At 46.0% G+C, this 13,729-nt stretch overlaps 1 protein-coding gene across 4 annotated transcripts in view; it reads left to right on the plus strand.

The window, feature by feature from the left end:
• The first annotated feature begins 5,893 nt into the window (after positions 1–5,893).
• The window catches only part of LOC105009402 (protein kinase C beta type), a 34,823-nt gene continuing 26,987 nt past the window's right edge, over positions 5,894–13,729 (plus strand). The window contains exons 1-2 of one of the 4 annotated variants that reach the window (XM_034294119.1): positions 5,894–6,409; positions 6,831–6,862. In XM_034294119.1, coding sequence (XP_034150010.1) covers positions 6,207–6,409; positions 6,831–6,862 — 235 coding nt within the window. In that variant the 5' untranslated portion in view covers positions 5,894–6,206. The remainder of the gene's footprint in view (positions 6,410–6,830; positions 6,863–13,729) is intronic. The other 3 variants (XM_034294121.1, XM_034294120.1, XM_034294122.1) reach the window with 3 other exon arrangements.

Below are 13,729 nucleotides of genomic sequence, written 5' to 3' on the forward strand. Positions count from 1 at the left end.
AGAGAGAACAGGGGTTAAAGGAAGAGGTCATCAGTCCCCTATAGAGAGAACAGGGGTTAAAGGAAGAGGTCATCAGTCACCATTTAATGAAATGCACAAATCCAAAATATAGTATTCCTCCCTGTTAGGAATGGAAACAGACCAGTGACTCTGTATGAGACAGGATTACAGAGAAAATAAATCAGTAACACGCTGACCCACTTTCAGCACATCAAATGTAGTTACAGCGAAGAAAACACTGGTTTGGCAACATATGAGTTTAACAAACTGGCAACACGCTGATGTCTAAAGACAACTGTGGGGAAAAGGTACACACAAAGAAATATAATTTGAAAGCATATGTAAGACTTGGATGAAAAAAGCAGAGGCAAGTGTTAAACCAGCAACAAGAAGCCCACAAACCAGAAGTTAAAATACCACTGTGTGGTTTTCACTACATATTTTTGTTGCTTTGGTACTTTTAGTATCAACAGCAGGTTGTGGTTTTTCAAAACTCCAAACAAAACACCAAACTGATCCCACTTGTAACCCATTAGAACTTGCATTCAAAGCAACCTGATTTTGCTTTCATTTGGTTTGTTACCATCGTTCACCTCAAAATCATTGATTCAACCATTATGTTTGAATACACTGGTTAGTCATTAAAACAGTAATTCTCTGTTTAGTCATCATGTCACAGTTGTGATGGCAGGACACAGGCGCAGAGACAAAAGTCTAGTAATCCCTACTTATAATAAAAAGAAACAAAGCAGCAACCAGTGACTTTGGGCAGCAAGTACAAACAAAACCAAAAGGATCCACACTGGGTGTGGCCAAATATTGTACATGAATAAGTTCCCCAATTGGGGCAACGATCTACACCTGCCTCTAATTGGGGAGGCACCACCTTCTGTCAGGTCCTGACTATGGCCCCAGCCAAGCACAGAGATGGCTAGGAGCATAGCCAGGACATGACACCTTAAAACATGGAGTATTTCACTCAGTTTAGTCATTAAAACATAATAGAGTAATTCTCTCAGTTTGGCAGTCAATGTTGCAATTTAATAGAAAATAAACACAGCACACAAAAACAAACTGAATGAAAAGCAAAGTCTGAAACAAAACACTCACCACTAAATGTGAAAACATGCGGAGACAGGGAACAATGACCAACAAATGAGTGGAGCAGAGGAGAAACATTTATACACATACTGATGACTTAACTGGGACCTGGTGTGAGTGACAATGGGAGACAAGACAATGAAGGAGTCCAGGGTGAGTTCATGAACCATGGGAAACTGGTAAAAGCAGGAAATGACGTAGCTGTCCGTCACAAGTCATTAAAACATAACAGAATAATTAACTTTGTTTAGTCATTAAAACATAACGGTATAATTCACTCCGTTTAGTCATTGTAACAATCAGCTCATCCAAGAACAATGTAAGACAGGTGTTTCAAAATGACTCTTTGTGGGGTTTAACTGCGGTTGGCATCCACCATTATTGGTGCATTACCGCCACCTACTGTAAAGGAGTGTGTGTCACGTCCAGGGAGGACCTAAATTCTCCCTGCCAACCCAGTTTCTCTCAGGAACACAAACGGACACCTAACCACTGCACCTGAACACCCCCACCCCAACACAGATCCTAGACTCAACACGTTCACCCCCTCTGCCCTTAGACCCTGTTGCAACCTCTCCCTCTCCCTCTCATAGAGTCTGCACTGCCTCAGGACGTGATCCACCGTCTCCACTCCCCCACAGTCACACAACCCAGTCAGGTGCTTCCCTATCATGTGTAGCGGGTGGGGAACCACAGTTCCCCACCCTCAATCTAGTCAAAATCCTTTCCTCCGTTCTACTCCTAACTGCCCTCCTTCCATTCCCAATCTCACCCTGTATCTGGAACAAGTGCCGTCCTTTGGTGTCCACATTCCTCTGGTCCGGCCACATCTTCCTCACCTCATTCCACACCACCACCTTAGCCTCTGCCCTGCTCAAGGGCACCACCACCCCCCTCATCAGGGCCTGTTTCACTAGTTTATTGGCTGCTTTGTTTCCCGCCACCCCAGCATGAGCCGGGACCCACATGAATGAGACCTGCATCCCATCTCTTCTAACTCTATCCTGTGCTTCCACCACCCTGTTTAAAATGTCCCGTCTCCTAGTGGACTTGAAAGACTGCAACCTAACCAACACCTCACATGAATCAGAGCAAATAACCACCCTATCCGGCTTTGTGTCCTCCACCAACCTCAATGCAAACTGCACCGCCAGAAGCTCAGCCGTGTAAACCACTAAGTGATCCGTAACCCTTTTAGTGACACTCACACCCGTTCCCCTAATTACAAAAGCTGCCTCCGTCCGACCCATCCCTGGGTCCTTTGAACCATCCGTGAACACCACTACACTCTCCAGGTACCCACCCTCCAGACGCCTCTTTACCACCTCGGTAAAGCAGAGGCCCAACCCATCCTCTCTCACCATCTCCAATATTCCCAGATCCACCACTGGAGGCAAAAGCACCCAAGGAGGTCTCAATGTCAAATCCACTGTCGGACTAAATGTTGTGTGTTGGTCTGTTATAGTTAAATGGTGTGTTAGTCTGTTATAGTAAAATGGTGTGTTAGTCTGTTATAGTTAAATGGTGTGTTGGTCTGTTATAGTTAAATGGTGTGTTAGTCTGTTATAGTTAAATGGTGTGTTGGTCTGTTATAGTTAAATGGTGTGTTAGTCTGTTATAGTAAAATGGTGTGTTGGTCTGTTATAGCGTAATGGTATGTTGGTCTGTTATAGTTAAATGGTGTGTTGGTCTGTTATCAACAGGACGGACTTCCATTGCATCACATCTAGCTTGATGCATTCTGCACGAGGTCCGTCCACCATGTCCATCCTGCCTACCAGTGTGCCGATTGATACCTAGAAAGTAGTGTAGCAGTTTCTAACAGGCCAATTAGGTTAAATAAAAAATATTAGCTGAAAAGTTAAATATTGTTGCTGGCAATTTCTATAGTTATTAGGCTACTTGAAATATTTAATATTTCTGGCTACATTGGGAAACTGCGTTTCAATATCATGCTTCAATATTCAAAATATTGAACGCACACGCGGACTGCTGGCGGACTGTTCAATTCACAATGGATGACTTCCAGCGTAACGAAATGGATGTAGCGTATTTGGTAAACATCCGTTAACCAACTGCAGGTTCATGTAATGTTCACTACACCACATGCAAACAACAAGCGGTAATTCCAAACCATGTAATTATTTGATAAATGGAAACACTGGAGAGTTATGCTACAATATGCTTAATAAGATTAAAGCAACATCATACTGACCCACGGCGTTTTTTACGCAATTCTTTGCTAGGTAAAACGTTTTTTTGGTTTAATTTGATGGAAATTATAATTGACGAATCACACATCGGTATTCAAAATGCCATCCAATGAGGTATGTCGTTGGGTGGTTATAGATAGTTAAAATAGCGTCCATTCAAAGTGTCGTTTGAAGCCAGAGTGCCTTCTCGTTAACATACGGCAGGGGGCGTCAGTAACATGCAGCTGAACAGTAGACAGCGGGTAGACCTTGTTGAGTCAAGTCAAAGCGGCACTTGATTGGCATGACCAACCGTTGTTTACATAGTTGAAGCAGATTAAATATCAGGAATGAACAAACAACGTTACACAAAAGATATAACGGATATTAAAATATCGGTCACGTGATCCTCTGAGTCTGTAGCATGGTTGACAGAGCATAGCGTCCGTCTGGGGTAGTGGGTTGGATTCCCGGGATACCATGGAAACACTCCTGGCTAAACGCCAAAATGCCCGGGTTCAGGTCCCGTCCGAGGCATTTACCAGTGTATCTCCTTCACCTGTCTCCCTGTGATTAACCACTGTTAATTAATGTCTTGAAAAACTACAACAGAAACGATTAGGGACTGTAAGTGTCCACTGTAAATCTTTTTTTATATATATGAGAAGACATGCATGTATCACTGTAGGTTGCATTGGATGTGTCTGGTGATATTAAAGGGCAGCTTTGACTTGACTGAACAAGGTCTACCCGTGTTTTATTATTCATACGTTTAAAGGGACTAGAAATGTTTTACATGTTGGTCGGCCTCAGGCATGTCTGACCTGTTCCATTATTTACATTTTTATGTGGAAATACTTTAATTGTATATTTTAATACTGTTTATATAGTATTCAAAGGCCATATACAAGATTGTTTCATGACATCATATTTCATTATTATTAATGGATCAAAGGACATTCAAGATTATATTTTATTTATTATTAGTAATGTAGCATATTACAGTGAGCTTAAAATATACCTGTGAGATTTATTATAATTTAACAATGCATTATTCTGTTTATTTAATTTATTCTGTTATATTTATTTTAATGTATCATCCTGTATTGTAGTATTGTGGCGGTTTGTTTATTTAATTATTCTTTAATCAGGAAGAGGTCATATTGAGAAAAGCTTGTCTATTTTCCAAATGAAAGCTGAGTAAATTATGTGAGCTAATAAACTGTATGAGCGTAAAATATCTCTGTCTGCCTCTATGTCTGACTGACTGCCTAAAGGAAATTGGATGCAGTCTGTCTAAAGGGAATAGAGTGATGTCTGTCTGTCTGTTTAACGGGAATAGAGGGATGTCTGTCTGTCTGTCTGTTTAAAGGGAATAGAGTGATGTCTGTCTGTCTAAAGGGAATAGAGTGATGTCTGTCTGTCTGTTTAATGTGAATAGAGTGATGTCTGTCTGTCTAAAGGGAATAGGGTGATGTCTGTCTGTTTGTCTAACGGGAATAGGATGGTGTCTGTCTGTTTGTCAGTCTAAAGGGAATAGGATGGTATCTGTCTGTCTGTCTAAAGAGAATATGATGGTGGCTGTCTGTCTGTCTAAAGAGAATAGGATGGTGGCTGTCTGTCTGTCTAAAGAGAATAGGATGGTGGCTGTCTGTCTGTCTAAAGAGAATAGGATGGTGGCTGTCTGTCTGTCTAAAGAGAATAGGATGGTGGCTGTCTGTCTGTCTAAAGAGAATAGGATGGTGGCTGTCTGTCTGTCAAACCGGTTCCGTGGATTGATTAATTAGGTCACTAATTTGTTAGTTCCTTGTCTGTTTCTCTGTCTAAGGGGAATAGAGTGATGTCTGTCTATCTGTCTAAGGGGAATAGAGTGATGTCTGTCTATCTGTCTAAGGGGAATAGAGTGATGTCTGTCTATCTGTCTAAGGACAATATGGTGATGGTGCCTGTTTTAATATGGTGGTATTTTGGTAGGTGAACGACACAAGAATTTCCCAATTCCTGTGTGTGTGTGTCTGTCTCCCCCTAGAGGTGATAAGAGTAATGTCAGTCTGCAGCTGGCAGGAAAACCGCATCAGCCTGGCTTCTGACCAACAGCTACACACAAACGCGCATGCACACAGAGAGACAAAAAGAACTATAAAATATTGCCTATATACTAATTTATTCCAGTATCGAGTGAACCTGTTGTGTGGGTTTTTCTCCAATTTGAGCTTTGGGAACAATACAGAACAAGCCAATAACATTATATGGAAGTGAACAGAAGATTACACTTTAACAGTGTGATTAAGCCATGCTTCTATATTCAGATAAATGCAACCGACTGGTTATTTCTACAGTTCTATGTACATTCTAACTTATTCTAGTTGCACTTATCTGCCTGTTCTCTCGAAATCCACAACAAGTGTTTACTTGTTTCTGTATCTCTGATTTAGACCTCATACCTTATCTCCCCCCCCACCCCTCACCCTGTCTTCTCTCTGTCTCTGACTCAGGCTACACCCAATCTAGTATTTACGACATAACAGCCTCTTTACTCTCCACACTGTGTGTCGTGGCATTCTGAGTACCGACAAGGGGCGCGTTTTCATTGCCCCTGCACGGTTCTGACACACCAAATATTTTTACTTCCTGCACACACACACACAACACACGGCATGAAGCAGGCTGCTCACAGCAGCTCAGACGCAACAGCACGTCGCTAGGGAGTGTTCCGTGCGAACAGGGAAGCGAAGCGCGCGGGGAGTCGGGGACCCAGCAGCGCAAGCCCAGGCAGGAGTCAGGATACAGCAGCGGGGGAAACCGACCTGATATCGGGAGAGGAGGAGGAGGGGAGGCACATACCGACGCCGTGAAAAGGCACCGAACTCACTATATCTCTCCCGTTCCCTTTCTGCACACTTCCGCGTTAAGATGGCTGACCGCGAGCAGAGCAGCAGTGACGGAGAGAGCTTGAACACCGCAGGTTCGGAGCGTCGGGATAGCGGGGCCGCGAGGGGGTTCGCCCGCCAAGGAGCCTTGCGGCAGAAGAACGTGCACGAGGTCAAGGACCACAAGTTCATCGCACGCTTCTTCAAGCAGCCCACGTTCTGCAGCCACTGCACCGACTTTATCTGGTAAGCGTGTGCGTGTGCGTGTGTGTGTGCTCGTGTGCGTGCGTGCGCCCGAGCGCGCTGTAGCGTACAGGTGATGCACGTGCAGCTGAATGATAGTAGACAGACGTAATGTTATAAATGTATATATATGCAACTATATTAGCCTTTATACACAGGACACACTGTACTGGCTTAGTTGTGTAATGAATGTGACAGACCACCACTGACACACACACATACGGACCATTTACACTGGTCAGAGGAATGTAGAATACTTTCATGTTACAGTGCTGTGTGTGTGTGTGTGTGTGTGTGTGTGTGTGTGTGTGTGTGTGTGTGTGTGTGTTGCAGGCATGGCTTTTCTAGGTGCCTGAGGGTTAACAGCTACAGTGTTGAAAAGATGTGTTGTGTGTAATATTATCTGCCCTGTTTCTCTTGACAGGGGCTTTGGCAAGCAGGGGTTCCAGTGTCAAGGTAAGCAATAGTACTCACACACAAACATACAGGGATATTCCCCTGGTAGTTATTTCTGTCAACAGTTAACAGTTAGACCCAGTGTCTCTGTGTTCTGCTTGGTTCCATCTGTGGAATATACGTTCCTCTGGTTTCAGACGTTTTGTTCTGTTGTCACTGGGGAACAGTGCTTGTGTGTCTCTGGGATTGATCCCAGTAGGTCCTTTGGATTTTTTTGAGATGTGGTCATCAGTCTCTGTGTGTTTGTGTCATTTCAATCAATAGTTTCACTTTATGTACTGAAGACAGTTGCCAGAGATTATTCACCTAGCCTGGGTTTAGAGTTACACTCTCTGTTGAATGAAGGGTGATATCTCCAAAACCAGGCTTGTTGAATAATTTCTAGGGGCTGCTTGAATTTTATGAGGTGTAACTCTTTATTGGAGTCTAGATGACAGGATCACGGATCAACTGTAACTGTGAGTGTTTCTAATATAAGCAACCAAGTGTTTGGTGGAGTGGAAACAGGAAATGTGAACGGGCTGTAGCACAGTAACCCTCTGTCACCGTCACAACGGATTGGTTACCGTCACAACGGACTGGTTACCGTCACGACGGACTGGTTACCGTCACGACGGACTGGTTACCGTCACGACGGACTGGTTACCGTCACAACGGACTGGTTATCAGCTGGCACAACCGAACCTCTGGGCTCAGAAATGTTATTCTGTCTGTTTTTTTCTTTTCTGTCTCTGTGTCAGTCGCTCTGTCTCTCTGTTCCTGTCTGTCTCTATGTCAGTCGCTCTGTCTCTCTGTTCCTGTCTGTCTCTGTGTCATCGCTCTGTCTCTCTGTTCCTGTCTGTCTCTATGTCAGTCGCTCTGTCTCTCTGTTCCTCTCTGTTCCTCTCTGTCTATGTGTCAGTCGCTCTGTCTCTCTGTTCCTCTCTCTCTGGGTCTGTCACTCTGTCTTTCTCAATCTTTCTCCATTTCCTTCAACTTGTGTCTGTTTACTGGCTATTTTTACTGTCCAATTTCACTGGCAAATTTCAGAGAGAGGTGCTGGGAGAGAGAGAGAAGTGAGAGTGATTTAGGGAAGCCGTGTCTCTTTATCAGGTCAAAAAAGGCAGAAACAGCAGAGTTGACACACACACAGCCCCCCGCCCCCATACACACACACACGCACAGTAGCACACTGAGAGACTAGAAGATTCAAGTCCAGACAAGAAGTTTGGCATTCCTCCTCGGACAATGAGGGTGTGTGTGTGTGTGTGTGTGTGTGTGGGTGGGTGCGCGCACGAGTGCAGGCAAGAGTGTGTGGTGCATGTGAAAGTGTGTGGTGCGCGTGAAAGTGTGTGGTGCGCGTGAAAGTGTGGTGCGCGTGAAAGTGTGTGGTGCGCGTGAAAGTGTATGGTGCACATGAAAGTGTGTTGTGTGTGTGTGTGAGAGTGTGTGAGAGTGTGTGAGAGTGTGTGGTGGGTGTGTGGTGGGTGTGTGTTGGGTGTGTGTTGGGTGTGTGTTGGGTGTGTGGTGGGTGTGTGGTGGGTGTGTGGTGGGTGTGTGTGTGTGTGCGTGTGCGTGTGTGCGCACTGGCTGAATGGTCGACAGCAAACCCAGGGACACTTACACAACAAGGACATCAACACAGAGAGGGAGGGGCTGAAGACATCAACACAGAGAGGGAGGGGCTGAAGACATCAACACAGAGAGGGAGGGGCTGAAGACATCAACACAGAGAGGGAGGGGCTGAGGACATCAACGCATAGAGGGAGGGGCTGAGCCTCAGGCTATTTGAGGGGAATTACTACAAATATGGAAAACCCAAAAAAATAACTCCCTCCCTCTGTTTCTCTTTCCCTCTCTCTGACTTTCTCTGATTCTCACTCTCAAGAAGGGCGAATCATAACTACAGACAGGCTTCAATCACCAGGCCATACACCTCCTGCTCTTAGAAGAGCTGAATAGAAGTTTGAGCAATAACCAAAATCTCCAGGGGGGGCTTGCGGGGGAGGGTGTTCTTTCAGAGTTGATCGTAAGATAAGGCGTGCACCTTCTACGTGATACATTCGAGTCGCTGGTTCACAGTCGTACCTTTTATGAAATTTCTGCCAAGACATGAGGAAATAGTAGGCAGCCTGAGTTCCTCTTTTGTTATATGAGCCAGCACCATAACAAATCATCAGAAAGGTCACACTTCGCTAGCTATCACTGAGGATAGTGCTCCCCTCTGGGGCCAGTATCAGTGTGATAGTTACAGCTGTGTCCTGAATGACTTATCAGGACTTCCCTCGCTAGTGTTTCTGCTTGTGCATATGGTCAATACTCATTTGTTTACTAACAGACAAGTAACTCAATTGTCCATTCAAATTAAATTTGCCAGACAAATCCAAGTATTTTTACAGTACTACGAGTCTGCAAAAAACACATTTCTAAAACACAAAAATGCGTCTGTCTGCAACTACAGAAGAGATGTTTAATTAATCTCTTCTGCTGAAACAGTGTGGTAAACAGAAACACCTTTACTGTGTCTTCAGATGGACCAACTCATCCAGGTGGTGGTTTAAATGAGTCCCCAGAGTTATGCTGAGAGTTGATCCATGAAATCAGCTACAGCTACCAGGGACGTGTGTAGAGGATATTGTGAAGGCAGGAGAGACAGGAGAGAGAGACCGGGAAGAGAGGGGTGGAAGTGATCTACCTCTAGGACAGCTACATCGTTGTGACCAGGTGTTGAACCCCATGACTCGTAGGACAGCTACTTTGTTGTGTCCAGGTGTTGAACCCCATGACTCGTAGGACAGCTACATCGTTGTGGCCAGGTGTTGAACCCTCTGACTCGTAGGACAGCTACATCGTTGTGGCCAGGTGTTGAACCCCATGACTCGTAGGACAGCTACTTCGTTGTGTCCAGGTGTTGAACCCCATGACTCGTAGGACAGCTACATTGTTGTGTCCAGGTGTTGAACCCCATGACTCGTAGGACAGCTACTTCGTTGTGTCCAGGTGTTGAACCCCATGACTCGTAGGACAGCTACATTGTTGTGTCTAGGTGTTGAACCCCATGACTCGTAGGACAGCTACATCGTTGTGTCTAGGTGTTGAACCCCATGACTCGTAGGACAGCTACATCGTTGTGTCCAGGTGTTGAACCCCATGACTCGTAAGACAGCTACATTGTTGTGTCCAGGTGTTGAACCCCATGACTCGTAGGACAGCTACTTCGTTGTGTTTAGGTGTTGAACCCCATGACTCGTAGGACAGCTACATCGTTGTGTCCAGGTGTTGAACCCCATGACTCGTAGGACAGCTACATCGTTGTGTCAAGGTGTTGAACCACATGACTCGTAGGACAGCTACATTGTTGTGTCCAGGTGTTGAACCCTTTGACTCGTAGGACAGCTACATTGTTGTGTCCAGGTGTTGAACCCCATGACTCGTAGGACAGCCACATTGTTGTGTCTAGGTGTTGAACCCCATGACTCGTAGGACAGCTACGTCGTTGTGTCTAGGTGTTGAACCCCATGACTCGTAGGACAGCTACATTGTTGTGTCCAGGTGTTGAACCCCATGACTCGTAGGACAGCTACGTCGTTGTGTCCAGGTGTTGAACCCCATGACTCGTAGGACAGCTACATCGTTGTGTCTAGGTGTTGAACCCCATGAATCGTAGGACAGCTACATCGTTGTGTCCAGGTGTTGAACCCCATGACTCGTAGGACAGCTACATCGTTGTGTCAAGGTGTTGAACCCTCTGACTCGTAGGACAGCTACATCGTTGTGTCCAGGTGTGGAACTGCATGACTCGTAGGACAGCTACATCGTTGTGTTGAACCCTCTGACTCGTAGGACAGCTACGTCGTTGTGTCCAGTTGTTGAACCCCATGACTCGTAGGACAGCTACGTCATTGTGTCCAGGTGTGGAACCGCATGACTCGTAGGACAGCTACATCGTTGTGTCCAGGTGTTGAACCCCATGACTCGTAGGACAGCTACGTCATTGTGTCCAGGTGTTGAACCCCATGACTCGTAGGACAGCTACGTCGTTGTGTCTAGGTGTTGAACCCCATGACTCGTAGGACAGCTACATCGTTGTGTCCAGGTGTTGAACCCCATGACTCGTAGGACAGCTACATTGTTGTGTCCAGGTGTTGAACCCCATGACTCGTAGGACAGCTACTTCGTTGTGTTTAGGTGTTGAACCCCATGACTCGTAGGACAGCTACATCGTTGTGTCCAGGTGTTGAACCCCATGACTCGTAGGACAGCTACATCGTTGTGTCCAGGTGTTGAACCCCATGACTCGTAGGACAGCTACGTCATTGTGTCCAGGTGTTGAACCCCATGACTCGTAGGACAGCTACGTCGTTGTGTCAAGGTGTTGAACCCTCTGACTCATAGGACAGCTACGTCGTTGTGTCAAGGTGTTGAACCCTCTGACTCGTAGGACAGCTACATCGTTGTGTCCAGGTGTGGAACCGCATGACTCGTAGGATAGCTACGTTGTTGTGTCCAGGTGTTTAACCCCATGACTCGTAGGACAGCTACATCGTTGTGTCCAGGTGTTGAACCCCATGACTCGTAGGACAGCTACATCGTTGTGTCCAGGTGTTGAACCCCATGACTCTGGTTATGTTAATAAGAGCTCTACTGTAAGCTGGTTATGTTGAGAGCTCTGCTGTAATCTGGTTATGTTAATGAGAGTTGTGCTGTAATTGGGTTATGCTAATGAGAGTTCTACTGTAATTGGGTTATGCTAATGAGAGATCTACTGTAATTGGTTTATGTTAATGAGTTGTGCTATAACTGTGTTATGTTAATGAGAGCTCTACTTTAATTGGGTTATGCTAATGAGAGCTTTACTTTACTTGGGTTATTCTAGTGAAAGATCTACTGTAATTGGGTTATTTTAATGAGAGCCCCACTGTAATTGGGTTATGCTAATTAGTGATCTACTGTAATAGGGTTATGTTAATGAGACCGCTATTGTGTCAAAATGTATAACTAAAAGGTACCAGTGGCCTTGCTTGACCCCAGATGAGAAACCTTTTGGGTACAACACAGAGGTAAATCTCAGGTTGAAGAGTTGAGGGGAAGTTTCTTTCTTTCTTCTCTCTCTCTCTCTCTTTCTCTTTCCGTCTCTGTCCTGTGTGTGGGTTTGGTTATCCTCTGTTTTGTCTGCCAGTAGTCCTGATTATTTGATCAGTTTCATGGTCTCTCTCTGTCTCGCTTCCTGTGTTTTTCCCTGTCTTTCTTCTTCTCGCTCTCTCTTTCTCACTCTCTTTCTCTCACGCTCTTTATTGCTATCATTGTCTCTCACTCACTATCTTTCTATTACTCTCTCACCCTCTTTGTCTCTCTCTTCTCTTTCTCTGGCTCTCTCACCCTCACTCTTTGTCTCTCTGTCTCTCTCTTCTCTTTCTCTGGCTCTCTCTCCTCTGCCAGTGTAGTCGTGGGAGGGCTGTCTCCATGACAACATGGTGCCTGTTGGACGAAGTATTATGGGATGTCATTGTCAGACTGTGTGTTTGAGAGACTTGCCACCGTTGTCACGGGGGCGGGACATTGTGGTGGGTGGTGAGTGTGTGTGTGGGTGGAGGAATTGTCTGTGTGTGTGTAGCTAAGTGTGTTGGCGTGTGTGTGTGTGTGTTTGTGGTGATGGTCTGTCTTCTGTACAGGAAGGACCCATGTTATCACTTGCTGTTAGGAGAAAGAGGGGGAGGAGAGAGATGAGGAGAGAGGGGGAGGAGAAAGAGGGGGAGGATAGAGAACATACAGAGGAATGAGGGGGAGGAGGAGAGGAGCAGGGGAAATATACAGTAGAGGATGGAAGGGAGAAAGGGAGGGGGGAGAGAGGTGAGGAGAAAGAGGGGGAGGAGGAGAAGAGCAGGGGAAATATACAGTAAAGGATGGAAGGGAGAAAGGGAGGGGGGAGAGAGGTGAGGAGAAAGAGGGGGAGGAGGAGAAGAGCAGGGGAAATATACAGTAGAGGATGAAAGGGAGGGGGGAGAGAGGTGAGGAGAAAGAGGGGGAGGAGGAGAAGAGCAGGGGAAATATACAGTAGAGGATGAAAGGGAGGGGGGAGAGAGGTGAGGAGAAAGGGGGGAGAGAGAGCACAGAAGGACCTACCGATTAGAAACATCTAGAAAAGAGCGTTTATATTCTATAAATACCTAAAGGACAGTGACTCCCCATCCTTCAATAAAAAAGCCCTCATCTTCAGATAGATGAACTTAAACATCCTCCTCTGAGCCAACCAGCACAAACAAACCCCACAGAGCCCCCGGAAAACAACACAAATCACCTACAGAAGAATTTACCAAAATAACTAAGAAAACTGGGGTGCCATTCGAACGAGCTGTTCACAGTGGCCATATTCCTAACCACTGGGACTGACACAAATGATGAAAAGTTTATTATTATTACTGACATTGTCAGTGTTGACAGCATGTTGATGTCAGGGGAGGTCAAGGATGTTTGAACATGACAGGAAGCCGGGTACCAGTCAAGCCCTCCACCAACTGACCCACAGGCCTAGTTCCCACCAACTGACCCACAGGCCTAGTTCCCACCAACTGACCCACAGGCCTAGTTCCCACCAACTGACCCACAGGCCTAGTTTCCACCAACTGACCCACAGGCCTAGTTCCCACCAACTGACCCACAGGCCTGGTTCCCCCCCCAACTGACCCACAGGCCTGGTTCCCACCAACTGACCCACAGGCCTGGTTCCCACCAACTGACCCACAGGCCTAATTCCCCCCAACTGACCCACAGGCCTGGTTCCCACCAACTGACCCACAGGCCTAGTTCCCCCTAACTGACCCACAGGCCTAGTTCCCCCCAACTGACCCACAGGCCTAGTTCCCCCCAACTGACCCACAGGCCTGGTTC

The sequence above is a fragment of the Esox lucius genome, chromosome 9 (genome assembly GCF_011004845.1).
Source record: "Esox lucius isolate fEsoLuc1 chromosome 9, fEsoLuc1.pri, whole genome shotgun sequence".
Taxonomy (NCBI): domain Eukaryota; kingdom Metazoa; phylum Chordata; class Actinopteri; order Esociformes; family Esocidae; genus Esox; species Esox lucius.